We start from the raw sequence: 27585 nt of genomic DNA, 5'->3' as shown, positions 1-27585 counted from the left end.
GAAAAAAATTTACAAGGCCAGGGCCGGGGATTTAGCTCAGTGGTTCCTGCGCCTGCTGTGCAAGCGCAAGGTCCTGAGTTAGATCCCTGGTACCAAAAACAAAAACAAAAATTTACGAGGCCAAACCCACTTGTGTCTCTGTGTGTCATTTTTTTAAATCACCTAGAAGATAAAGTACTTGTGGGCATCTCTGAAATCATGCACATTTGAGGACTTGATAAACTCTTCAAAGCTGATTTTCTGTGTAAATGAGGCATTGTGTCTTATAAGCATAGAACAGCTACAGAGAGATGGTGTTAATAGCACACATATCCTTTAAAGTGATAAGCAATGGCCATGGGATACACAGAGCAGTGGACACAAGCCCATCTTCTAAGGGGAAGCCAGGGCACCTACAGAGCAACTCCAGGGCTGCAGAAGCGAACATGGAAAGCTATCCAGCTGTTGGCATTGCTGAAGTAAGATACCATGTAAGAAGATACAGAGACATCTGGCTTGCTGTTATGTATACTTTTGTAAGAATGATAACTGAAGAACATCTGTCCAATGATGAGGCATGATATGTTATTCCTTCTTTAATGTACACATGCTGGTCAGCAGCCTAGCTCATGAGATGTACTTGTAACCCATCTATACTCTGTTTGTTTTCCAGAACTATACTCAGTATATCCCTCTGTCCATCTATGACCTACAGACATGGATGGGCAGCCCATCCATCTTCGTCTATGACTGCTCTAATGCTGGCCTGATCGTCAAGTCCTTCAAGCAGTTTGCGCTGCAGAGGGAGCAGGAGCTAGAGGCAAGTGTGGACAGGTTTCCTTTTTGTTCCCCTGGGGCGAGGGTCAGGTGGGAGGTCGGGGTGCTGGACATTGTAAGAATGAGGAAGGCCACCGTATTCTGAGGGTCCGGTGGCACATTTAATGGGCACTGGGGAGGTTGTCAGAGCAAGCTGATGAACCTGTTTTACATCATGTTCTACATGAGGTCATACCATTAACAGAGTTGGTACTGCTACATTGGTCTCTGCCTATAAGACAGTGTCAAAATAATACACATTTATGTTAGGAGAAATAGACGCATTTCTTCAATTCCAATCTTCATTTTCACTCGCATCTTTGTTACTCGTTTCTTTTGAGTTTTTTAACCAAAGTCACCAAGCAAGATAGTTAAAACTAAAACAGCTGCCACCAGTAGCTCCCATGTAAGGAGCCAGAGCCTGAGCAGTGCTCGGATAATGAGGTGATGTTTTGCCTGGTTGTTTTAATTAATATTTGATGCTTGAATTAAATGGTGAATTCTAAAGAGAAATTGAGGAGGCCGTTTCAATTAAGAGGCCTCCAGCCTGTGGCCTACACAGGAGTGTCAGAATAAAATATTCTGTAGCCTCCAGGGGGCCATGAATTCTGATTGGTTGCAATGCAAGAAATTCTCAATCCAGGAACAACAACAACAAAAAAATGTTCTTCGGTATGTTTCCTCAAGCCTTTTTGGGTCTGTTCCATTTTAATGTATTGTTTTGTTTTTCACATTTCATCAGAGGATAATGCTGTAAGAGTCAGTACCAAAATCTGAAATTCTGTTCGGTAGAATTTACAGTTAACATGTCTACAGTTTAATATTTTGTATCTGTAAATTAAGTCCTTATTCGGGATACTGCATAAGAGTGACTGATAAATATAATGCCCTTTGTGCTTGGAAATGGCACTGAGAGCCACGGGTTTGTTTGCTTGCATCTTTGCTTTGCATTCTATCATAAGAGGAGAAAGATCAAATTTTGTATCACCAATTTTTTACCTTATTCTCAGGCATTTCATCTGGGTTTACCCAAGGGTAGGTTGTCTAATGAACACTAAAAAGCCCAAAGCCCTAAGCCCTGAGAAGTAATTTCTGTTTCTTCACATCAAGCAATAAACATTGCAATAATTTTTTATATTTATAATATTTCAGTAAAAATGCCAAAGAATCTTGCCTGACTTTTTATTCTCAGTTTCTGAGCCAAGAGGAATGGTCAATGAAAAGTCCAGTCCATCAGCCTTTGTTAATTAAAGTATGTTGAATATGGACCCTCTTCCCTTTCAGCCAGAGACTTACCTTTCTACTGATGAATCCTTTTAAAGCTTTCTTCCCAGCACTGGGGGCGTGTGCTCTATCAGGGCTGTATGTGTTCTCTGAAATGCTGTAAGGATTAATCAGCCTAAGATGGTGTTCATTTCTTAAGTGTAACAAAAAAAGATTTACATGCACGTCGTTTTTGAAAAACAAAAATTTAATTGACTTGTTCCTCATGAAGGAGATGAAATGGAAAAGAACGTTAACTGAGGCAGCAAGTGGAAGTAGCACAGTGTTACAGCGTATGTTTTATAATTGGCTCTGATTTTTATCTTCGCTCTTTTTATAATTACAACATAGATCAACCTTGTGTTTATCACACCTACTATTATTGGCTATTGTTCAGTCAGTCTCTTGCATAAGCAGCAGAAGTTGAAATGATAAAATTGGCTCCCAGCTAATATCTTAATGTTCACTTTAGTCATTTACTCTTTGCTCCAGAAACAGACATCCTAGGTGGCCTGTTAGGTGTATTCTTTTAGACTATTTCTCCTTCTACAGCTAACCAACTTCTTTGTAAATTTGCAATATATTTCAATACTTTTTGTTGTATAATACGTGACCTGAGAGAAATTGGTGAGTAAATGCTTTGTGTAGATGTTTAAAAAATGAAGAGAGTCTATGGGGGATCAAATCCCCATACTTCCCTTTGGTCTTTGTGGCACCCTGATTGAATTGAGGATTACATTGGTAGTTTTAAAAAAAAGGGAGGAAAGAAAGAAGTGAGTGGAAAATGATTAACTATAATGCAGGAAAGTGGTTATTTGGAACACAAAAACCTCGAAAATAATAAGACAAACAAATATAAGTGACATAAATTTCTGGAGCTGATCATCAACTTTCATGTTCTTAGTGGCAAGTGCTGTTCTGGCCCTGGAGGTTTGTTTGTCATGTGCTTCTTTCTCTGTAGGCTAAATAGAAGATGACTGCATAAAAGCACAGCATAATTTATTGCACACAATTGAAATTTCATTATAGTCAGAAAAATGCGTGTCTGTCACTCAGGAGTCTGTCTTATATTTTTCATTGTGTCATATTATTTTGTAATTTGAAAATTAAAGAAAACCTTCAAGTCTCTCTGCTGTCAGTGTTCTTTTTTAAAGAAATATTTTTATTTTGCCAAATTAATACATCCTATGGTTTAAAGAATTAAAGCATGCAGAGGGCTTCTTTATAATGAATAAAATAGTCCCTGGCCCCAGGCCTTCCAAGCTGGGACTCTGTCCAAAAGGCATCTCTTTGAACTCTTCCCTCCCTCCTTAGCTGCAGAGCATACACAGATGCTCCTGATTCTAGGCTCACCCATTGTGGACCCATCTGCTGTAACCCAAAACCAAGGCGGAACTCCCTCTAGTGACTTCTCCGTAGGAGCTAGAGAAATCAGATGGAAGACTGATAATGCAGAAATATATTATGTGGCAGTTTTAATTAATATATATTTGTGTTTGACAGTGGATTCTAAAGAGAAAGTCCTCAACTGAAGAGAACTAGCTACCCTTCCTGCTTGTCACTGGCTACTCTTCCTGATTTTCCAGATAGCGCTCTCTTTGGTTTCTGTGTATGTTGTAAATTTTGCAGTATTGAATAATATCTATATGTTTTTATTTCTAGTTTTATCACTAATAGTTAATGCCTTGTTTTTAAAACTCTTACCTTCCTTCTACTTTCTTTTCCCTTTTTTCTTCCCAGCTCTGTCTCTGTACTTTTACTCTTGTAATTATCTTTTGTTCTCTGACAATAACCAGGTCTTCTGTGCTGGGTGTATGGAGTTTGTAAGATGATAAACATTGAATTTCATTGCATGTTCACTGAGTGCCTGGATAGGGTGCTGTGATTACCATTTTTGTGGCAGTTTGTTTGGTCTTCCTGTAGTCTTTTTTCTTCTTGAATTATATATGGATCTTTAATATATTCTCAATGTTATGGTTTAAATTTGAAGTATCCCTCAAGTGCTCTTATATTAAGGACACTAACCTTATCAGTGACTTAGGCCACTGATGAGTTCTTCAGCTGAATGGGCTGTTAGGTGGGGCTCAGTTGGAGTCAGTGGGTCACTGGGGCCGTGCCTCTGAGGGGTGTGTCTCTTCTCTGGCTCTTCCCTTCCATTCTGCTTCCTGACTGCCATGAAGTGAGCGGCTTTCCTCTACTATACCCTTCTGCTATGATGTGTCAGCCCTGGAGCCAGCTGACCATGGACTGAAACCTCTAAAACTATGAGCCAAAGTAAATCTTTTCTCCTTAAGCTATCTAGTCAGGTATTTTGTCGCAGTGACAAAAAGCTGACTAACTCACTCAGTCTCCAGATTCTCAATGTCAGAGGGTGTCCTTCCCCAAAGACCCTTGTTCCAAGCCCTCTACCACCACTTCCACTGACGGCTGTCCACAGGCCTCCTTCAGCTGCTACCCAGCTCCCCTGGGTATATACACTGTGTTCTGGACACACCTCTTTCTCTTTCTTGATGCTCTCCTTTGTTCTACCAGAGTAGAAGTACCCACCCAGAAAGGATCTTTCCAGGCCATGTTTGCATTAACAGCCTTCAGCTATAAGCAGTGGTAAACTCACTGTTGATTTTTAAAGAAATAACAGTTTGTCTCTTTTACTAATAAGATCTCTGAGCCAAATGATTTACTACTTAAGCAGTGCCCCCTGTCATCTTCCTCTCTTCCTCTCTGGCATCCTTCATTGACTGGTGCTTTATCCTCAAGACTGCCACCTGCCCACCACAGTTGGAGGCACTTCATCTGTCTCTGCAGCAGGATGGAGTGGGCTAGGGGCAAAGCTGGACACCTGTCTCCCTCATTAGACAGTAAATGCAGACTTTCCTCTAGACTCCATTGGTGACAGTTGGGTCACAAAGCCAACACAGATATAGAGCATGGGAGTAAGAAAAGAGAATGGAGTTGGGAATGGACCCTGGATTATGTGCTGAGGAATGGCATTCACATTGTGCTATATATGTTATTAACAGTGTGCATGTGGAATTTTAGGTCATTTTCACTCTTAAAGCAATCCTACTGTTGCTATCAAAAATCCAAAGGGTCAACTATTACCATACAGATAAAAGGCATTAAAGGGATATACATAGTCACAGTACTCCCCCCTCTGTAAATATGTTGAATATATAAATATGTGTTGAATGAATGGGAAAGAAAGAAAAAAAAGAGCATTCAAGTACTTTCCCAACAACTTTTGTCTCAGACATTTAATCCTTGGTCTGTCAGCTGAAAAGGAAGGCCAAATTGTAAATAAGCCGGTCCTCTTTGAAGTGGTCTTTATTCAATGCTGTCCATCAGGTCTGCTGCTTTCTAGTGGCTGCTTCCCAAGGGCAGTTACATCTCTCATCTCCACTGAGACAGCAGTATGGTGGAATCAGATTTAGACAGGTGTTCTTCTCAGTAATAGGCAGAGGCAGATGCATTTATACTCAACTGTCCCAGGAATACCAACACCTGAATGTCACCATCTTCGTTTGATTCAGCACTGATGTGGGGATAGCCTCTCCATAGTAGCCTGGCAGAAGAAGAGTCCCTTCCTGGAGGAGACTGGGTTGCCATGCCTTAGGAAGAATCTTTGATTGACGTTGGGCCCGTCAGTCAGGCCCTTTCTCCTGCCACTCATTGACATTTTGCAAGGCTTTACTTGTATTGGCTCCATGCACGTTGTACCCCTGTCTGATACTGTTGTGGAGTCTGGTCCTGCAGCACAGAAGCTTGTCTGAGACACTCCTCATCCCAGCAGACATAGGCTGGGGGCTGCAGCACTGCTGGGTGCAACACCTAACCACCTGTTCTCCTTACAGATATTCTGATGTGAACCAGTATGGGGTGATTCTCCTTGTATGTCAGTCACTGTAACTAGTCATTCTGACAAAAATGTCCAGATTGTTGGGTTTTCTGAAAAAGTGTTAAGGCTATACCCCACAGGGCTAAGCAGTTTGTATTTTGAAATATCATACCTTCTACTACTGTAGTCGAGTCCACTGTTTGGCTATCAAAATTCTCCATGAAGGTGATCCTCTGTGTTTACAAGGTAATTTGTGGTATTACAATGTACGCCCGTGACTTATGAATGCCATAGGTTCATCCTTAGGTTACCTGTCAACAGACATGTTTCTTCATTGCCGTTTTCTCCGTGGTCTCGCCATGGTTATGGCATTCACGCTTTAGGGCAGGATCCACAGTGCTCATGCTGCAGCAACTCAAGCCTTGCTTGTCTCTGTCTTCCACGTTTCCATTTTCATGGCTTATGTCCTTTCTCCTCTACTTTAATCATTTGTAGGCAAGGAAATGAGCCAGCAGCTGCTTTATAATATTTTTACTTTCTCCTTCAATTTTTAAGTGATATGAATTTGTGGATTTTATAAAGCTGGTCTCTGCTTTTCTATATTATCTGTTTCCTCCAGTATAATGTTTTTCTTTTGGTTTATTTTTATTATTCTCTTCCATACTGGAGCCTTATGATGATCTATTATTCTCATTGTGACAAGTAGAGCAGAGTGAACCTGCTGTTGCTGTGTGTCCCAGGCTGTCTGTCCTGTGGGAGGCAGGTGGGCTGGCTGCTCCCTGGGACTCAGGTGCCCCATGTAGGATCTGAGTGTGGGGGAACCACTGAGGGCTGAGAGCAAGGAGTGGCACATGGTCCAGCATAATGTCCAGCCTGTGGTCAACACTTAACTAAAGTCCACTGACATAATAAACAAGTGGAGCAAAGATCACTTGGGCAGCCATATAGATACTGGCCAGATGCTGGGCAGGGCTGGAAGTAGGGAGAAGTCAGGGAGCCATGGCAGGGACAAGGATATGGTGACTGAGCAGGGCCCATGGTGGAAGAAGAGTGATGTGCTTGTGGAAGGAAAAGAAAGGTGTTCACAACACTTTGGTACAAGTAGAGCGGAACAGTTATTCCCTGAGCCAGGAAGACTACCAGGCTGGGGGCTGGGTGAGGGTGTGGAGTCATGTGGAGTTTGAGGTCCCTTCAGAGACCCCACCCCAGTGCGTGCTGGAAGGTGTTGGAGGCATCCCTGGGTGGACTGAGGCTGAAGCCAGGAGGTGTGAGTGCCTGGAGAGGAGAGGCAGCATCCAGTGCTGCAATGCTTTGCGAGTCCCAGGGAACAGGAGAGGAGGCCAGGAGAGAATGAAGAAAACCAAGAGCAGGTGCTCTGGATGTGGGGTGGGAGGAAACATTCCTGTGGGCAGGGAGAGTCAGCTGCTGAGTGTGCTGCTGAGAAGATACACGGGGAAGACAGAGGACAGACCTGTTTCCACCATTGGAGACACACTGCCCAAACCAGTGGGGAGAACAGGTGCGCACACATGCACGTGTGCATACACACACAGGTCTATATGTACATGTGCGGTCATACACATATACAAAAAGTATGCATGGATACACAATTACCCACGTGTACACTTATACACACACCTATGCATGTACATTCACATGTATGCACATAACATACACAAGTACACACATGCATACACTTTCACACATGCACACATATGTGCACATAATAGTTTTTGTGCCTACCGTCTTTGTAGACATGTTCCCTTTGTAACAAGATGGAGTTAGTTGTAGAAAGGGGAGCATGAGTGCAGGTGTGTGGGTCAGTCAGGTAGGGTAGACTGAGGATAGGGAAGAACATACATGTTTATGCTGAACTGTTGCAGCTTTCCCCAGCTTTCCCTTTCTCACTCGCTAATGGAAACAAAAGCTTCCTATGGTCCTGTCACTCTGAAGGAGCCAGGACTCTGATGACTCAGTTCATTACAGTTCACTCAGCAGAGATGCAGTGAGTGTTGATGGACAACAAGATGCTCAAGTGGTTTAAACAAGATATTTAGCTCATCAGTGTAAGAAGTGAACTCTTCTGAGTTAGAGTATGAAGAATAGGACCCTAAGGAAAGTTGCTGTGGCTTCTGCCCCCAAAGTGCCCTGTGCCTGGTGGGGTGAAGTCTAGTATGCAGGACAAAGTACTACTGACAGAAGTGACCAGGGGTTCTTTCAGATTTACAGCATGCAGATGAAAAGCTGTGAGGACCAGGGACTATGACAGAGGGTGACAACTGCCCTAAACCTTAGAACATGGAAGTGGCCCATGTATGGAAGGGTAGGAAGAGCATTTCAGTGAGAAGGGGTATGGGGACAGGCCAGGACTTGGGAACAGCTTGACATGGAGAGCTCCAGCTGTCTTCAGAATACCTGGCTCTAGAAGACTCCATGGTGAGACTGAAGTACTCAGTCAGTACTTGTAAAAAGCATCCATATCACCTGGATACAGAATCCTAGAACAGATCACAGTCAGTACTGAACCCACATCCTCCTTTGTGATGCGGAGGCTCCTCTCCTTCCTAATGAGTGCTGGCTGCTGCAGATGCAGACTGAGCTAATGGCTCCCTGGAGAAGGCAGTTCTGGATCATGCTGCTCAGATTATGAGTGTGCAGTTCGGAGCACTCCTGCTCCTTCCATGGAAGAGAGATGGGGCTCATGTTGCTGAATGCCTCCCCCTGACAGCAAGGGTGGGTGCAGCCCGTGGCCTCCATACTCAGCCTGCTCAGCAAGCAGTAGGGCAGGACAGGATACTGCTTTCCCCCAGCAGCTGGGAGCTTGTAGTGTGGGGAGATTAAGGCCTCCCTTCTTCTGATGGATAGGGCTGCTGAATTTGAAGCATCTTCTTTTCTTTAGTTGTTAACTCAATCAGAGACCAGTTGGGGAGTGGAATTTGGTTGTAATTTCTAATTAGCCATCTTCATTGAATCTTTGAATGGTTTTGGAGCATTTAGAATCTGCTGTTACCAGTAGCTAAATGGGATTAAAATAATGGATGGTTGGTTCATTTAGGTAAACTCAAGATAATTGTGGTAAACTTGTGCTAAAGGCAGCTCCAGCTGGCCTCTGAAGTGCAATACTGAGTTGTCACTCACCAAAAGTGACATGGCTGCACTCTGAGCCAGTACAGTAAGTCCCTGACTTATGAACTTCTGTTCCGGGAGAGCGTTCATAAGTCAGATTCATTCTTAAGTCTGAAAAAGTGAGTCTTACACACTTTTGACACAAATATACAGTGTAAAGCATAAGAAAACCAAACAAATGCACAAAGATGATGTAAATAAACTAGTTTTAGTTTTACAATTACCTTAAAATAGTGGTACAGTACTTCTGTGCATTGTTCGCATTTACACATGTTCATAATGCGGGATCCATTCATATCTGAAAATTCTCAACTCGAATGTTCGTAAGTCAGAGATTTACTGTATTTCCAAGCTCCGAGCAACTGGTGCCACCTGTTTTTTAAGTTATTATTTAATAGTCAATACATGTAATTATTTGAGTTACATATTTGAAATACTACTTGAGCTTGGATCTGCTGTTTGGGTACAGTGATTGTCAGATGCTAGATCTCTGAATGTTGATGGAGCTGGACAAGTAATAGGAGCTTTACTTCAAGAGCTCGTTTTCCACTGAACTTTGCAAGAATGTCCCTCCAAATTAGGTATTGTCGAATTAAGAATTAAAGTTGCTTTGCAGCAGAACTAAAAGTATTGCTGAGATGTTACTCTCAAAATTCACTCCCTAAGAATGCCTCTGGGATATTGGTGCCCCTCCCTTCTCATGAGGATGTCTTTCATGTGTGTTTGAGAAGGGACAGAAACAGCTTAATGTCAGGTCTCATTTGGGAGAGAAAGGCAGGTGCTGCCCTGGGGCAACAGCAGTATGTCTGAACTGAGTGGCCGCGGGCCTTACTAACCCTGAGCACCTCAGCTCCACTCGGCCCACATGCGAGAAGATGCAGCAGATGTCTTTTTTGGAGCTGGTGCTGTGAATCACATCTGAAGATATTTCTGGACCTATTTCAAACCCTCCAGAAGGCTATGAGGAGCCTCCCAGTTCCCAGGAGAAACACTTGCATGCAGGTGCTGCTCACCTGGGCCCTTGGAGGTTGGAGGCTAAATGTCATGCCTGGCTGCCTTCACAGCCCTGCAAGTTACCAATAGCCTCACGTGCAGCTCTGCTTCCAAAGAATAATTCCCATTAAACAGCCAATATCTTAGATGAGTATATAACTAAAACAGTGTACAGGAAGTAACTTCTCTGTTAAGATGAGTTTTTTTTTATTCTTGGGTTAACAAGCCTGAAAACAATGTTCGTTGGCAGAATACTTTGCCTCAACTGTAAGGATTTTCTTTTTTAATGTCATTGGTTCTAATCCCCACCTCCAACCTTCACCCTTTTTTTTCCCCTCCTCAGGGCTGGGAACCCAACCCTGGGTCTCAGGCCTGCTAAACAAGTGCTCTACCACTGACCTTCATCCTCACCCATTAAAAAATTAACTTTTTGTGGTTAATTTTCGCATGCTGATCTCAAACTTGTGATCCTCCTGCCTCAGCCTCCTGAGTAGCAGAGATTACGAGTGTGCACCATCACACCCAACTCCAGTTACCCTGGAGGCAGAGCTCCCAGACACCTTCCATGTGGCCATGGCAGTTCGTTGATAGCCAGTAGGCAGGTACCTTGGATCCTGAGATGTTAGGTAAGCGGTGATGACCCGGTAAAGAACACAGCCAGCCTGAATTTGGGATTCCGGGCAGGATCTCCTGTAGAAACTCCAGAGGAGAGTCTGAGTCCACTTTATTGAGCTGGGTCTTTTATGGATAAGGTTAGAGGGGTTAGTGGGATGGTCTTAGGTGGGGTAAGGTAAAGGGGGGCATGAGATTGGGCAAGTGAAAATAGCTGAGTACGTGGCCATAGCAATGGCTTATGTTCTGTTGTGGGTGCACTGGGACCTAGCAGGTGCAGCAAGTGTGCCATGTCCTAGCAGAATAAGCATTGTTCTCTGGGCTCAGGTGGCTGGCAACAGCCATTGCAGGTACTTGGGTGGCTTGGGGTAGAGAGCAGACCAGGTCCAGACCTATCATTTCTCTGGTTTTAAGGATAGTAAAGAAAAATGAGATAAAGGGTTTGGTTTGGGGGCATGAGTCCTCATCAACCTGCTTCATGCTGAGCAGGGGTGAGTTGTGGAGCCCGTAGGAATGACTGGTGAGAAGCAGGGCAGTGGTCACTTGAGAAGTAAGCAAGGCATCTGGCCAGGGTCTGGAAGAAACGAGAGGCAAAAATGATTAGGAGGAATATTCAAACAATGAGCCCAAGAAGGGATATGAGCCAGGATCTCCAAGAAATGCTCAGCCAGCTAGGAGGGGCCTGGGACGAGGCCTGATTCTGTAGGCCAGTGGCTTGGTCCTGCAGCCTTTCGATGCCGTCTCTGAGTCCGGACTTGGTGGGGAAGAAACAGTAGGTTCTCTGGAGAAAGGCAGAGTCCGCCTCTTTGTGGCGAGCAGGTCTAGGCCTCGTCTGTTTTGCAGCACAACAGCAGCCAGTAAGTCGATTGGTCTTGGAAGTTAGTTCAGTAGATACCTGCTCAGAGAGGTAGAGAAATGGGGAAAGGAAGGGGGAATTTAAGCAGATAACAGGGTGTTCAAGGGTGGGTTGAGTTCTGGGCAGTAGGAGGTAATTTTGTCTTTGTGCACCAGAGCAATGAATTTTATTTGTTCTTGGTCAGGAACTGAGGTTGTCAGCATGGGCAGCCATTGGGCAGGGGCCAGGGCTGAATCTGGCAAGACCACTTTGGTTTTGGAGGCACTGTTGTTGGGACGTTAATTTGGTCTTGAAGGTTGGAGAGTTTGTTGGGTATTTGTTTGAGGGAGAGCGCTGAGAAACAGTGAGTGGAGACTTACTTTGCTTGGGCCAGTGCCAACAGTGGTGGCTCTTCTGATTCCTGTCAGGAGGAGAGTTACCTGAATAGCCAGAGAAAATCATTTTTTGTTATGGGTAATGTACTGGCTGGATTAATAGAAACTGGAGGCAGAAGGTGAAGAAGCTGATCTAGGTTGGAGTGAACTCAGGGTGTCCTGGAGCCAGGGGTGAGTGATTATTTTGGGGAACGAAGTTGAGGTTGGGGGAAAGGATGTTAATTCTTAAATGAGAGAGAGGGTAAAGCAAGTAAATTCATGGAGCAAGAGAGTCTTAAAGACAATGGGTAGCTTTCTGGGAGAAATCTGTGGGGAGAAGGCACAGAACAGCCTGACACTCTTGGGTTTTAAAATACTGATAAGAAGGGCAGGGTGAAAAGGGCAGCCAGAACAGGAGTGGTAAGGAGGGCCAAGGGTCTTTCCTGTGTTGGTTGAAGAGTGGCCTTTTTAAGGGTTTTGAACAAGAACTGTTGGCCGGGGGTGAAGGAGGAAGGGAGTAGTGAGTGCAGAGGCTGAGGAGGGAGAGAGTCGGCATGTGCTCCAGTGTTGGAAGTGACTGAGAGTTATCTCTTAGGGAATGAATGGGAGGAATGAGGCCCAGAAGTAAGGAGTGAGCTCAGAAGGACTCGGGCCTGCATCTCGTTTTGGCAGGGTTCTGATATGGAGGAAGTCTTTCATTTCTTTTCTTCTCTCTTTTTTTTTTTTCAGTACTGGGGATCGAACTCAGGACTTTGTGCTTTCGAGGCAGGCAGCGGAACCACTGAGCTAAATCCCCAGCATCTTTCATTTCTTATAAAGGGTTAGATTTCAGCAGCTTGGTACAAATAGACAGCAAAAGTGGAAATGTTAATTTTTAGAGGTCATGGTAGAGGACCTGTTGTTCAATTCTCAGCCCTACTTAGAAAGGAAACTTAATGTGGAAAGAAAGTATGAGAAGAAAAGTTTAAAACTAGTAAGCCACACCAATTTCTCCTGGGAAAGTATACATCCTATTGAATGTGAAAATAAGAATCTGAATCTTATTTTGGAATAAATGACCATTTCTTCCTACTTAGAGTCGTTTCCTTTTTACTCACCTGCCAGGCATCCTTAGACTTCTATGCCCAGTGATAGTTAGTGGTGCTTATTAAAATAGTGTCTGTCAGTCTTCCAGCAGCTCCAGACAGATATCGCCAAGACTATGTCTCACACTTTAGGAGTGTGCTTCATTCTGCTAAGGTGTGCCCGGCCATCTTCCTGCCAGCCCAGTCGTCAGACTGTGACTGTGCAGCCCCCTCCTACCCCGATAGTGCCAGGCTGTGGGGCCTGTGCTGTGCTCAGATGCTCTGCAGCCCCCGCATACCCTGCCTGGCCCCTGCGTGACTCACAGCTGATGAGCTGCAGACTCGAGCATGCCCAGACCCGTCATCTGGCGTAGGGGGTCGATGCCGCAGACCTGGAAACTAATTTCCTGTGCAGAGCTGTTGCTTTGCCGATCTGTGTTAGCTTATACAGCCAGAGTCCAGGAAATTATTTAAAATATGATTCTGGCTTCCCTTTTGTCTCTGCTTTTAAAAGGCCCGTACGTTGGTGGTAGTTGCACAATAGCCTGGGTGTACTCAATGCTATACATCTAAAATAGCGTAGAGCTGAGAGCGTAGCTCAGTGATAGAATACTTGCCTGGCCCTGGGTTTGATTTCCCAACACTGCAATCAGTCAGTAGCTAACACAGCAAATTTTCTGCTACGTATAATTTACTATAATATAAGCACCCATTCTCCTAGAAATTGCTGTTTTCAATTAAAAGGTTTATATTGTTTTATTATTGTGCATAGAAATATTTGACTTGTACTTTGGGTTTAATGTTCCTATATCAAAAGAGATTATTGATAAAACAGCCTTTAGTACCTTGCATTTGAGAAATTCAAGATGTTAAGGTAGAGTTTATGGGTAGTACAGTAATACATTCTATACCATCATCACTAGGCTGGTCCCTAGGAGCCAATATAGCTTTCTGTGTATTTGATTTGAAAGGGACTGAGCATGCTGTGTGGAACCGTGGAGTTACAGATGTCTGTCAGAGATTAGAGTGAAAAATGGCCCTAAAACCAATAGCAGCTTATTGACACTCCAGCCTTGTCCTGCCCTGGCAACTGAATAGTTACACTGCTACTTGAGGGCTCTATTTCCTTGTCACTGAAGATCTTTGAAAATAGAGGTGAAAGTTAACTCATCAGGATGTTGTAAAAAGCAAATGAAATGATACACATGAAAGAGTTTTGAGAAATATTAAGAACTGTGCAACTAGAAGAAATTAATAGTAAGGAGCAAAAATGGTGATGCATAAATGTACTTTACAAGTCACGAAACATTAGTGGCCGTCTGTGGTGAAAAATGATGCCTCTGGACTCATTCCACATTCCCCAGCGCTCCTTGTAATTGCAGATGTGCAGCACCTTTCCTTCTCAGAGGTCTGCTGTTGTCTGAGTTAAAAAGAAACATCATCGTGCCCCTGTGGTATTTATGAAATAAACCCAAGAAATGGCTTAAATAACAAATAACTTAAAAGCCGTAGAGGCAGAATGGCCAGCATTCTGTAACATGATTCTGCAGAGCTTTGTTGCTGAATGACTTGATAAATTAATAACACTGCATTAGAAGGCGGTTCTTTCCGGCATTAAACTTCATTTTATCAGGTTCCAGGCAGAGCTGTGTTATATCATATCCCTAACCAAAGTGGGGTGGATTAAATTTGGGCTCATGGTAGATAGCTTTCATCATGGCAAATAATTGGTATTCCCAGGCCAGTGAGTGAAGGCATTCTGAACATTGTGTGCACCTGTACAATCTATTTTCTCAGTTTCATGGTTTTTTATTTTAGTTACCTAAATATTATGCTCAGACACTGTAACCCAGGCCAACAGAGAAAATGCAAGTGCTTCTCTAGCATCCTGTGCATTCTTCAGAGTTTTTTTCTTCATTTGCTTCAACCCTACAGTCATCCCCCATCTAGTTGACCCTTGCAATGCTGCTGAAGGACTTTGGGGGCCCATGCTCTTCCTGGGCACCCAGAGGTTCCCACATCTTCTGAGTCATGTCATCCCAAGGTGAGCCGCCATGCATTGCTGCTCTGCTCCTGAGCTGAAGCATTTCCTTTGGTGAAATGGTCCTGACACTGTTCTTTACCATTATTTTCAGGAGCAGGCAGTGCAGTGTGTGCACAATCCCTCGTGAATTAAACTTATTATATTTTACTGTCCCAAATGCTGTGCATTCTTGTGACCCTTATTATTTCTGAAAATGACAGCAAAACTTGTGGTGGACTTAAATCTTGTTGCTGCATGCATGTACCTTTTGAAGCAGAGAAGAGAAGCAAAATATATAGTCTAGAACTCTTGTGTTTGCCGAATAGGGTTCCATGTTCAGTTGAATACTGTTCTTTGCTGGTATTCTGAGAATCCTTAAATTTTCTGTGGCCATGTGGTAAATCAAGATCAGTCAGTCCTGTAATTTTTTAACATTTGGCTCATTGCATACTTTATAAAATGTACACTTTTAATTAGATTTTATTAAGTCAGAAGTATATTTTGTGTGCATTCCCTTTTTTTTTTTTCGGGACCAGGAATCGAACTCAGGACCTTGCACTTGGCAGGCAGGCACAGTGCCACTGAGCTACATCCCTGGCCTACATTCTCAGTGTACAGTAATTGTTTTGGAGACTATCCTCTTACCATCACGGTGTGATATCAACCTTACCTTGGGGTCTTTGCTTCATGATCAAAGTAAAAATCAAACAGGTGTTACTACTACTTGCATTAAATGGAGATTACATTTTGAATTTTAAAAAAAACTCCCTGATTACAAAATATATGCGCATCTGTTTGTAGAACATTTCGAGAAATGTGGTAAAGATAGGCAAAAAATTTTAAAAATCACTTTGAACCACCCTTCTGCCTCCACCACTCAGTCTGTCTCAGTAGAATGGGCTACATGCATACTCCCATTCCCATTGGCAGTCTTCTGCATTTCTCTTGGGGTTGGCTGCATATACCCTGAACATTAGTGATGAAGGATCAAAGGTTGTTTAAGATCGACAGTAAGGTACCACAAATGACCTGGTGGCATATGTGCAGACATTGATGTAATAAAGTGGTACAGAGGGGCCTTTAGAAAGGAAGACTGAAAAAGAGACCCACTTGTCAAGGGCATAGCCACTTTTGCTGCCAGAAGGACTTGGGAGTGATACGGATGAGTTTTCCTGCTTTGTCATCAACCATCAGCCTTCCCCAGAAGGACTTGGTGGTGAAAACTCAAAGCTTCAGGCCTTAGTTAATTCCTCCTTTCCTTCTCATTCCAGTCTAGCTTCCCCTCCAGCTGTGTCAGCTAAGCTAGTATCTTCCTGTGTTCTCCCCATAGGTTGCAGCAATCAACCCAAACCACCCACTTGCCCAGATGCCCTTGCCCCCGTCGATGAAGAACTGCATCCAGCTGGCGGCCTGTGAGGCCAACGAGCTCCTGCCCATGATCCCCGACCTCCCAGCCGACCTGTTCACATCCTGTCTCACCACCCCCATCAAGATTGCCCTGCGGTGGTGAGTGCCCTGATGGGCTGGGATCCGAATACGGGGGGCTAAGTTGGCTGCCTGAGTTTTCTGAACCCACCCTACAGTGGGGGTGTGCCTTGTCTTCTCTTGATGTCAGGCCTCTAGGTGGATACTGGGACTTATCTGAGAGCAAAAGGTTCTTCTTCCTAAATCAGGTCCTATGCTGTTGCCTGGTTTGTGATTTCCAGGAACACCCTGTGCAGGCCTTTGTTAATTGTGAAAGCATTGTTCAGTAGTACTAAGACTGGTCCTACTGATAACCGAGTTTTATGGGTAGGGCTATTATGAAAAAAGTTGTTTCATTCTTTGTTGAAAGTATAATGTTTCAATTTATTCTTAGCACTAAAAAAGTCATGACTGTTTCCTACCACCATTCTCTTTAGAGCTGAGCACTGAGGAATTGCTGAGGAAATGTGGGTGGGTACCCAGACCGGAGAGCCTGCCCTTAAGACCCACATCACTGGCAGCCCTTGCTACGTAGGAGATGTATGTGTCCCTCCTGCACATCCAGCTTCCTCCCAGGCCACCCTGCCACTCTTTAGTACCTGCTTTTTCATTTTATGTGTTGATGAGAAGCTTGTGTGTAGCCAGATAGATTCTCTCTAGTGAGGTCAGTGAAAGCCACACAACAGTGTTGTACACTGGACTCTTGGTGGGATGTCTTCCTTAGGTTCTGTCCACACAGCCTAGCGGCACAGACTCAGTCCCCTGGTCTCATCTGCACGCCCCGGAGAAACTACTGAGAAGTGTAACCTGGGAGCTAATGATAACAACAAAGGGATCCTCCCTGAGGAGACCCCTCTGGGTGACCAAGCCTGGGGCGGGGTGGCAACAGATTGCTCGGCTGCTGGGTGTAGGAATGTGGCTTTCTTGCCTTGCCTCTGAAGCTAGGCCCTGGGTAGGAGGTCATATTAGTGGGGCTGGATGAACCACAGCTCCTGCCACTTGTTGTCCTTCTCCTCTCCCAAACCCCAGTCTTGGCAGGGGGTAGGGGGTGCTTCCAGTATTTCTCATCTCCAAGAAGTTAGTGATGAGGGGGAGAGGGGCTGCCTGAAGTGGACCACAGTGGGTCTAGCTGTGTCTCTGCGGCCCAGGCTTTCCCTACCACACCTGGCAACACAGCCTGGATCTGGCCAGGGCAAGTCTCCATGTGGCACAGCCTCTTATGGCAAACTAGACACCCAAGGGGCATAGCCACCACACAAAGGAATGATCACAAGTCACATGAGGTAGCATCACTATAAAAACAGGCGTAATTTACATAATAGCGGAGAAAATGGAGGTTACTAGTAACAAGAAGTAAGAAATAGTATAAAGAAGGACACGTAGAAGTAGAGGTTTTATGGTGTTTGAAGCAAAGAATACTGCAGGTGAGATCCTAGCAGGAAGAGGCCACTGAGGCGGAGAGTGGGTTAGAGGACCCCACTGGGGAGCGCATGGGGACAGCAGGCCAGCAAGGAGGCAGAGGACACGGGTATGCTCAAGGACATGGGAAGGAAATGGGGTATCAGCCTGCAGGGAAGACAGTTACTCCTGAGAGAAACAAAACATGGTTGAGTGAAGGCACCCAGCACTGGGAAAGGGAGAAGCTGTCAGGCTGAGGGGCTCAAGCTAGCAGCACTCAGGGGAGAATTCACCTTAGCAGGGTGAGGGGGAGAAAGAGGGAAGACAACCTTGCTAGAAGCCATGTTGCTTCTGCGCTCCTCTCGGCTCGTTCTCCTTTCTGTGTTGTTGGAGGTATCTGCATCCGTCAGTTTCTGGGGGCCTTATCCCTTTTACCCCCCAGTACTGTGTGTTTGGTCACTGGATGGTTTAGGAGTGAGTCCCCATGAACCATCCCCACATGGAGAGCCCTGGTTCCCATGACTCAGGAGTTTGTGCCTTTGGTTCATTGTCCAGGAGTAGTTTACTTGGTTCTGGCTGCTACTGAGCCCACACTGAGCACCACAGGGCATGCCCTGAGGCGGGTTGCTTTGGACCTCATCTTCTAGCTGAGGAGATGAGATGAGACTGAAAGTTCGTCTTTCTAAATGGGTACTTCATGCAAAGCCAAGAATGCTGGAATATTTCAAGGCAGTAGATGACCAAACACTGAATAAAATGTATAACACTGGTGCAGTGGCCCAGATTTGGCCTATGGGCTGTGGTTTGCAGTTCTTGCTCCAGAAGTGGAACCAGGTCCTAGCTACATGCAGTGACTCATGTGTATTAGACAGTGACTGAGTCAGAAAGAGATAATGCAGAGGAAGTGCTCTCTCTCTCCCTCCCTCCCTCTCACTCGCTGGAAAGACAGTGCAAACTCATTGATTCATTATGCAAGACATGGTGCCTACAGAATGTTATGTGCTTTGCAAACAATACGGCTTTGCTTTATATGTACAGAATATGTATGTGAGTGTTTGGTGGCACATGTATTTATGAATTTTGTTTAATGATGAAGTAGTTGTTGGGCGACAGTGCTCTCTGATTTTTTTCTATTTTTGCCTCAGTCTTACTTTCAGAAACTGATTTCAGTAATTGTAAAATGAACAATTACATTAGTCTCTATAGAAGCAATTACCTTACTGAACATATGTATTCACGTAGTATAAGAATCCAAAATATATTTTCTTCTTTGACTGTTTTCTATTTCTTTGATTGAGTGCTATAATACCATTTTAAATTTATTATGGGCATATTTCTGTACTACTGAAAATTATAACTCAATCGTACTTTATTTACTGTGAGATTTGCTATAAAGTAGATTGATGCCTGTTGCATTGTGCAGCTTGCAGTCATGTTGTCTATTAATGAAAATGATAGACATTCTTTTGGATTGAATAGAGGTCAAGAAACTTATTTCTTTTCTTTCAGTTAAGTTGAGGAATGTTGGGGAGTTTAAATGTTAATAGCACAGTGTTAGTGAGTGTTTGAAAGCGTGACAGTTTTGCTGTCACATTTACCCAGAGAGATGGCAGGTGCGCACAGGTCCTAACGCACGGGTGGGATGTGAAGCTCACCCTGTGTCATTTTATCTGGCCAGGCTGAGTAGGGTGCATTGCTTGTCTCATTTCAGATACTGGTGTGACATTTGGTTCATTTTTTTCTTGATAATTCAGCCAAGAATTGGCAAGAATTACCTTTGGAAATACAAGTCCTTGCAGTTTTTGTTGACAAGATTAACCATTTGCTCCCTGAGGAGTCTTTTGGAATCCAGGCTCTTTGCTAGAAATCAAACTTCCTTCCTACTTGTTCAACACTTCATGCGTTATGATCTTATTGAGCCCCCTTTAAAAACAAATGGAGGCTACTGTCTTTGCCCCTGGTGCTTTGGAAGAGTGAGAAGGCCACTGTTGCTCTTACCTGGAGCATGCCACCCTTTGTGTCTCAGACAGACCTCAGTAGAAGAGGAGTTGGATTTGGAATCTATTTGTGGAGAAATGGCTTTTTCATCTCGAGACCTTCACCTAGGGACTCAGCCATCATCTGCTTTTGTGCAAACCCCGCTGCAGCTTCCAGGTTATGTAATTTGTTACATTCCTACCCCAAGAACAGTATTTTTTTCTCCTCAAACTAGACAATGTGCTCTCGCTGCCCCGGGCTTTTCTGCATACTCAGTTAAGATGAACATAATCATGTATTAAGGTAGAGCTCCTTTTAAAAACGTTGACATATAAAAATCTGATTTCTGCCAGCATGAAAGAGAATGAACACACCCAGAATGCCCTGGCTGACAGTTCCCTTCACTAAAGCCCCTGCTGCATGGGTGCTAATGGGTCCTAGCGTGACTCTAAGCAGAAGAAAAAGCAGGCATGCAGAAGTAGACTCTTGTAGGTTCTCCCTGGGGGTGGGGTGCAGGCAGGTAGACATTGGCACAAGTAAGGCCCTCAGAGCACAGCCAAGGCAGGCCAAGGGGGGCTTCCTGCTTGTGTACTTGGCTCTTCTCCCCCTGCCCTGGATGGTGCCACTGCTTTGCTGTATGTGGGCCCAGGAAGGACGCCGGGAGGGATGAAGGGAAACAGGTGTCCCACTTCTCCCTTGCAAAAAGTTACCCAAGAGAATGTTAGAAGAAGAAAGAGCAAATGGGCAGTAAGGAGGAGCAACCAGCCAGATTTACAGAGTGTGAAAACACCAAGTGCGGTTGAAGAGATGGGCTGAGAAGTGGCATGATGGATGTAACCAGGAACAAATCAGAGAGCTAGGAGGCTGGTCAAGGCCTTCTCACTGAGGGATTGTGTTGGAAAGAACAAGAGGAAAGTGAGAAACCAGAGAGCTAAATTATTGATCACAAACCCAAATATCTTCTTATCCTGTTAGAGATGGCCACCAAAAGGATGAAGATAGAATATGTAATTTTCACATGAAGGAAGAAAAGTTTCCCGTCACCAAAAGATGGTAGAAAAGAGTAGCAAGTAGAAAACATGAGCTAAGTTGGCTGAAAGGAATTTTGAGATAAAATTGGTTACCTGACTGTAAATGAGTTGAATTCACTCCTCAGAGGACGAAAATCATCGTGATACAGCACTTTCTAGGACACATATTTGAAACAAAATATATAAATAGTTGAAAATCAAAAGATAAAAAGAGAAATATAAACAGACAAAGCTAGAATGGCAATTTTAATACAAGTCAGAACAGAATCTGAGATAAAAATTATTGAAAGAGTCCAAGGAAAATGTCTCACTGTGGAAAGAGAGCAGGAGGTCAAGAAGATATTCTGCTCATGCCCCATGTGCACGTGACAATATGACCTTTACTTACAAAAGATGAAACTTACAAAAACACAAAGAAGAGGGAAGTGAGGAACGTGAGCAGGGACCAAGGCAACAAGTGGGTGAAAAGTAGTAAAGTAGGTACAATTTGAATCATAGGATTGATCAGCCAGACCTCATGGTCACACATAGGGTTATATATCCAACAACTAGAGAATATACATTATTTCCAAGCAAATGCAGGCCATTTACAAGAATAAACCATGTAATACACTATAAGGGAAGCTCCAGTAATTCCAGAGAATCAGCATCAGGTGAACTCTGTTCTCAGACCATCACATGCTAGAATTGGAACTCATTAATGATGGTGTTAAAATCTGGAAACAAAAATATTGGATTGAAGAAGTAATACCTTTATAAATGATAAAATACTAAAATAAATAAACAGATGATAAAATACTGAAAGTTGAATGACAATAAAAGCACATCTCCTACCTGTGGGATGTAGCTCAACCAGACTAGGATTTAATAAGTTTAGTCAGAAAATGAACATTGAAAAATAAAAGAAAATTAAATGTCCACTTCCATGAATCAGGGGGAAATGCAGGAGGAAACAAATAAAAATGTGAATAAAAGAAGTCCTGAATGTAATAGCAATCCTTGGGTCATATGGCTCCACATCTAAGTGTCTCTGGTTACTTTCTCCAGAATCCTGACACTGAGGGAGGGGGAATCAAGGGCTCTGAACACCCTTCACCCAGCTTTTTAAGCAGGACACTTGTTTGCAGTTCTCCTTGAAGAGAGCCTGATTTTTCAGCTCTTCCTCCTTCCTGGAGGTCTGCTTATGAACTGGTGTGCTTATTCTGCTTTTGAACTTGTGTACTTTGTTTGTGAGCAGGCATAACATTATGGTTTAGTTCTAAAATGTCCCCCAGAAGTCTGTGCTTATAATGAGGCTTTGGAATTAGATCATGGGGAGTTACATTCATCAGTGAATTAATCCATAGATGAGTTCATAAATGAACATGCTGCTGGGAGGTGAGGCCTGGTTGGAGGAGGTGGGTCATTGGGCACAAGATGTGGAAGGGTATGTTCTTGTTTCCCCTCTTCTCTCTCTACTTCCTGGCTGCCACAATGTGAGCAGCTTTCTTCCACCACACCTTTCTGCTGTGCTGCTTCTACCTTGGAGCTGGCTAACCACGCAGTGAACCCTCTGAAACCATGAACCAAAATAAACCTCTCCTCTTTTAAGTTGTAAGCGTCAGGTATTTTGTCCTAGTGATGGGAAAGTAATTAATACATATACTTTGCTTGTCAGCTGGTGTGCTTTGCTTATGAGCTGGTGTACTCCTCTGGATGCTTCCCAACTAGGTTTGCCTCTTCAGTTCTCTCCTTGTCCAGCTATTTCTTATATTTGATTGAAATTTTAAGATAAAAATAATTATAGCAGCTAGCATTTATTATGAGCATCATGAATGCCATTACAAAAGTTAACTTATCCAACCCTTACAATGGGACTGGGAGGTGTGGGCTGGCATTAGCCCTGCTTTTGAGATGAGGAATTTTAAATTGCATGGATGGTAACTGGGAGAGGCAGGATTCTAGGCTGAGTGCCCTGACCTCAGAGCTGACATTCTTAGCTACAGTTGTGTTCTGCCTCTCTGTGTGATGACTGGCATCTTTCATCTCCCTGGTATTCTTTTCCTTATCTTATTCTTCCTCTACCGTTGTGATTGAGAGAACTGCCTGCTTAACCACCTCACTTCAGGAGGGGTGTGAGTCTTACTTAACCTATCAGTGCTGTACCAGAGCTTTCACTGAACACTGTGCTCAGTGGAGAAACTCGAGACACCTTCCCTCTAAAGAAAGGAATAATACAAAGATTCTCTCTAGTATATGACAGTATTAGAAGTCCTTGCTGGGCATGATGATGAATGCCTGTAGTTCCAGCCCTCCACAGGCTGAGGCTGGAGGATCACCATGAGTTCAAGGCCAGCCAGGACTACCAAGCCTAGCCTGAACTACATGGTGAGACCCTGTCTCAAACAAACAAAAAACAAAAGAAAAAAGTCCTGACCAGTAAAGCAAGATAAATAGGTAACTGGTGTGAGGAGCATGAACATTTGAAAATATCAGGATACAGTATAGATCATCTATTGCATTTCATTGGTTCTAGAATGTACATTTTCAATATAATGCATCTGAGTCCAGAACCATCTCACAATAAATAAGATGCTTCTTTACTTGGCAGGATTGTTTTCTTTCTTAGTGGTATATGCAAACACTTGCAAAGATCCACTCAGTGTTACAACCTCTCTTACTGCAGTGCTGTTTGAGGTGACTTAAGTGTGTATTGCTAGGGAATCACAGGGTATATGTCATGTGTGCAACCAAGAAAATTACTGAAGTAGTTTTTCAGATGCCAACAATTGCTCTCAAAATCACAATGGTGGTTATAGATTTTAATTAGAACTTGTTTTTGTTTTTTGAGGCAGAGTCTCACTGTGTAGTTCAGGCTGGCCTTGAACTCACAGTGTAGTCCAGGCTGGCGTCAAACTTGCAGCGATCCTACAGCCTCAGCCTCCTGAGTGCTGGGATTACAGGCGTGCACCAGCACACCCAGCTTAGAACATTCTTAAATATATAGTCTAGTTATCCTTCTCTTTAATAACAGAAAAAGACTTGGAAGTGGTGGCACATGCCTGTAATCCTACCACGCTGGAAGACAGAGGCAAGAGGATCAAGGGCCAAGGATTTAGCTCAGTGGTTCCACCGCCTGCCTCATAAAGCACAAGGTCTCGAGTTCGATCCCTGGTACCAAAAAAAAAAAAAAAAAAAGAGGATCGCTTGTTCAAGCCCAGCCTGGGCAACTTAATGACTTAGTAAGACCCTGTCTCAAAATATAAAAGAATTGGGGATATAGGTCATTATGAATGCCCTAGGTTCAATCCTTGGTACTGAAGAGAGAGAGAAAAAAGAAGAGTATATCAAACTAAAAGGAAATGAAGAGAAAAGAAAAACTGAAAAAATGGACCAGAATTTTTGAGAAAATTGATGAAAGTAGATGATATTTTTGAAAAGTTAAGTAGAACTGTTAAAAGTCTCACTACAATGGTCAAGAAAATACAAAGAAGACGCAGATTACCTGTATCAGAAATGAAAGAAGGGGCATTGATGCAGATGCCACAGACATTAGGAGGAAAATGAAGGGATGGGGTGCCGCTGTGATAAAGCGCTGTGCCGGCTAGTGTGTGCAAGGGTTTGGATTCAGGCCCCAGCATGGCAGAGAGAGATGGGTAGAATAAGGGATTTTTGATGTTTCATGTTACTTCATTTGGATTTGGGCGGGGGGGCTGTTGCTGGGGATCTAACGTGCTAGGCAAGCACTGTGCCACTGAGCTACAGCCCCAGCCTAGAAGGTATCATTTTAATTGTAAAGGACCCTATGCCAATATAAATTTTACATTGTAGATGAAATAAAAGAATTCCATGAAAGATACAAATTACCAAGTCTGACACAAGAATAAAGAGAAAATTTGGATAGGTTATATCTCTTAAAGAAATTGAATTCCTAATTAAAAATCTCACAAAGACCTAGACATGGTGGTACACTCCTGTCATCCCAGCCTCAGGAGGCAGAAAGATTATGAGCGGGAGGGTTACCTGGGCACTTTAGTGAGACCCTATCTCAAAAGAAAAATAAAAAGAGCTAAGATGTAGTCAGTGATAGAGTGTTTGCTTAGCAGACAGAAGGCCCTGGACTCAATCCTCAGGATGGTCTCACAAAGGAAACCCTCAGCCCAGATATATATGATGAAAAATTCCATAGAATATTTGAGAAAGAAACACCATCCTCATACAAACTCTTTGGAAAGCAGAGGAAGAGAGGTATTTCTGATCTCCTTCTAAGAAGTTGACTTTACTCTCACAGTCAAAATCAGGCAAGGAGGGGAGAAAAGAGAACCTACTGATGAAGATCCCTTCTGAACAGGGATATCAAAATTCTTCACACAATACTAGTAAGGATAATGTTTTAACTTTATACAGGTAAGTTTTGTCTCAGAAATATAAGACTTGCTTGATATTTGAAAATCAGTAAATGCAGTTCATTATAGTGACTTAGTAAAGAAGACCATATGATCATCTCAGACATGCAAGAAAAACATTTGACCAACGCTGACACCCATTTGTGCATGTCCATTCTGCACACTGGGAAGAGAAGGAAATAGAAATCCACCTCACCCCCATCTTCTACAGGCAAAAAGGAAAGCTCTCTTTCTGGCATTGTACTAAATGGTGCAGGGCTGCACATTTCCCCAGAGAACAAAGGCGAGTAGAGGTTTGCTCTTACCATGGCTATTCTGCAACAAATGGACAACAGGAAAAAGTAACAAGCACAGAGACTGCCAGTGGAAGTAAACTTCATATTTTTACAGACAGCATGGTTATATACACAGAAAACCATGAGTAGTCAACAAAAAGTCACCGGAACTAAGAATTCATTTTAGCAGGGTTCTAGGACACAAGATAGTTGCCCCCAAACCAGTTGATATCCATTTATTTTAAAAATTGTATTTGCTCCTGCCTCCCAAGCACAAGGTCCCAAGTTCAATCCCTGGTACCAAAAAAAAAAATATTTGTATTTGCTATGACATCAAAATTCTGAAGTACTTGGGAATAAGTATAACAAAACGTGTACAAGATATCTGCACAAGAGATAATAAAACAGTACTGAAAGAAATTGAAGACCTAAATAAATGGAAAGCAATTCTGTACTTCAAGATTGAAAACTTGGAATTTTAAAATGTTAATTCTCCTCAATCTGATCTACAGTTTCAGTGCAATCCCAAATCAAAATCTTGGCATTAAAAAAATTCAAGTTGGTTTTAAAACTTAAATAGAAATGTAAAGGGCCTACCCAGGACAGTTTAAAAAAGAAGCACATTGCTTCATCTCCAGGCTCAGTGTAAACCAAGACAGCATGATGCTGGCAGCAGGATAGCTGTGTAGACCATTGGTGCAGAGTTTAGAAGTGGACCCACGTGTACACTGTTTGTTTTGGACAAAGATACCCAGGTAATTCAACAAGGAGGGACTGTTTTCCAACACATAGTGGTAGAACAACTGGCCATACATACAGTGAAAATTAAAAGAAAAAAAACCTTAACCTGAATTTTATACTATATAGAAAATCTAATGTCTGTATTAATTATCACATAGAAAAGATAAAACTAGATGAAAACATAGAAGAGAATTTTTGTGATCTTAGGCATGACACAACACAAAACCACTTAAAATTGGTAAATTGAAGTTCGTCAGAACTAAAAACTTCTGCTTTTTGATAGACATTTATGAAAGGAAGAGACAAGTCACACCTGGTGGAAAAGATGCATATTTAGTTTATGATGACGTGACACTCACAAGCAGGCCGACCTGTGACACGCGAAGCATAGCTATGGCTCCCAGGGCAGGTGCAGGCACAAAGTACACCAGAAGTGGACTCAGGTGCTGTTGCCGTGATCCACAGTTATGTCCTCTGTGGATTGGGGACAAGGTGGGTGACACAGAAACGTATTTGCCAGTGTTGTAAACTATAATCTTGAAATGGTGCATTTTACTGTATGCAAAGGGTACCTCATTAAAATGGATTTAAATGTTTTTAAATGCAAAATGTTGGCTGAAAAAATGAGCAACAGGACTAGATTTATAGCGCAATATTTTTTGTCAATTAAACAGAAATTAGAGCCTAAGCATAAGCATAAACATGCACTAAGTGCAGTCAGGGAAGGACACGCCTTTGATAGCTGTGGGTGAGGGCTCAGGACGAGAGCACCTACCCTAACTGCACTCTCTCAGGGCATCTGACTGGGACCCCCTTCCTGCAAAGGTATCAAAGGCGTTGGTGGTACAGAAGAACAAAACAATGAACACAAGGAGGAGGTACAGACCAAAAGTGATGTGTTCCATAAGTGAAAGCCATGAGCAGCTTCTCTGGCCACCTAGATCTTCAGAGGTCACACATGTGAGAGTACGTGGCAACCTCCTGTGAAATACCGGCCCTTCAAGATCGTGCCTCCTTTCATTTCTATAAAATAACAGCTGACCATATTGAAGTACTGTCAACGGCTCAGTGTAATCAGTAATGGTAAAAGCTAGGAAATAATGCTAAGTTGTTGCTTAAACTTTGACTAAATTAGGCAAGTATTAGCCACTTAGGACCTTTGAAAAATCAGCATGTTTCCCTAAGGAAAAGTATTAAGTGAATTTTGGGGGAGAGGGCTTGTTTTTTGAGACAGGGTCTTGCTGCTGTGTAGTTCAGGCTGGCCTTGAACTCACCATGTAGCCCAGGTTGGCCTTGAACTCGTGGCAGTCCTCCTACCTCAGCTTCCTGAGTGCTGGGATTACAGATGTGTACCACCATGCCTGGCCCAACTAAGTGAATCTTTTTTCAAAGGG

General features: G+C 43.3%; 1 protein-coding gene across 5 annotated transcripts in view; it reads left to right on the top strand.

Moving 5' to 3' along the window:
* Rptor (regulatory associated protein of MTOR complex 1) overlaps positions 1-27585 on the top strand; it is a 371772-nt gene that overhangs the window by 168664 nt on the left and 175523 nt on the right. For all 5 annotated transcript variants that reach the window (XM_021241190.2, XM_013078167.3, XM_004860899.4 and 2 more), the window contains 2 exons: positions 653-799; positions 16251-16426. In XM_021241190.2, the coding sequence (XP_021096849.2) occupies positions 653-799; positions 16251-16426 (323 nt within the window). The remainder of the gene's footprint in view (positions 1-652; positions 800-16250; positions 16427-27585) is intronic.

This window comes from Heterocephalus glaber, unplaced genomic scaffold (genome assembly GCF_053883595.1).
Source record: "Heterocephalus glaber isolate CG9 unplaced genomic scaffold, H.glaber_assembly_v1.0 deba00000937, whole genome shotgun sequence".
Taxonomy (NCBI): domain Eukaryota; kingdom Metazoa; phylum Chordata; class Mammalia; order Rodentia; family Bathyergidae; genus Heterocephalus; species Heterocephalus glaber.
Note: the sequence above shows the minus strand (reverse complement) of the source record. Positions and strands in the feature narration are given on the sequence as shown.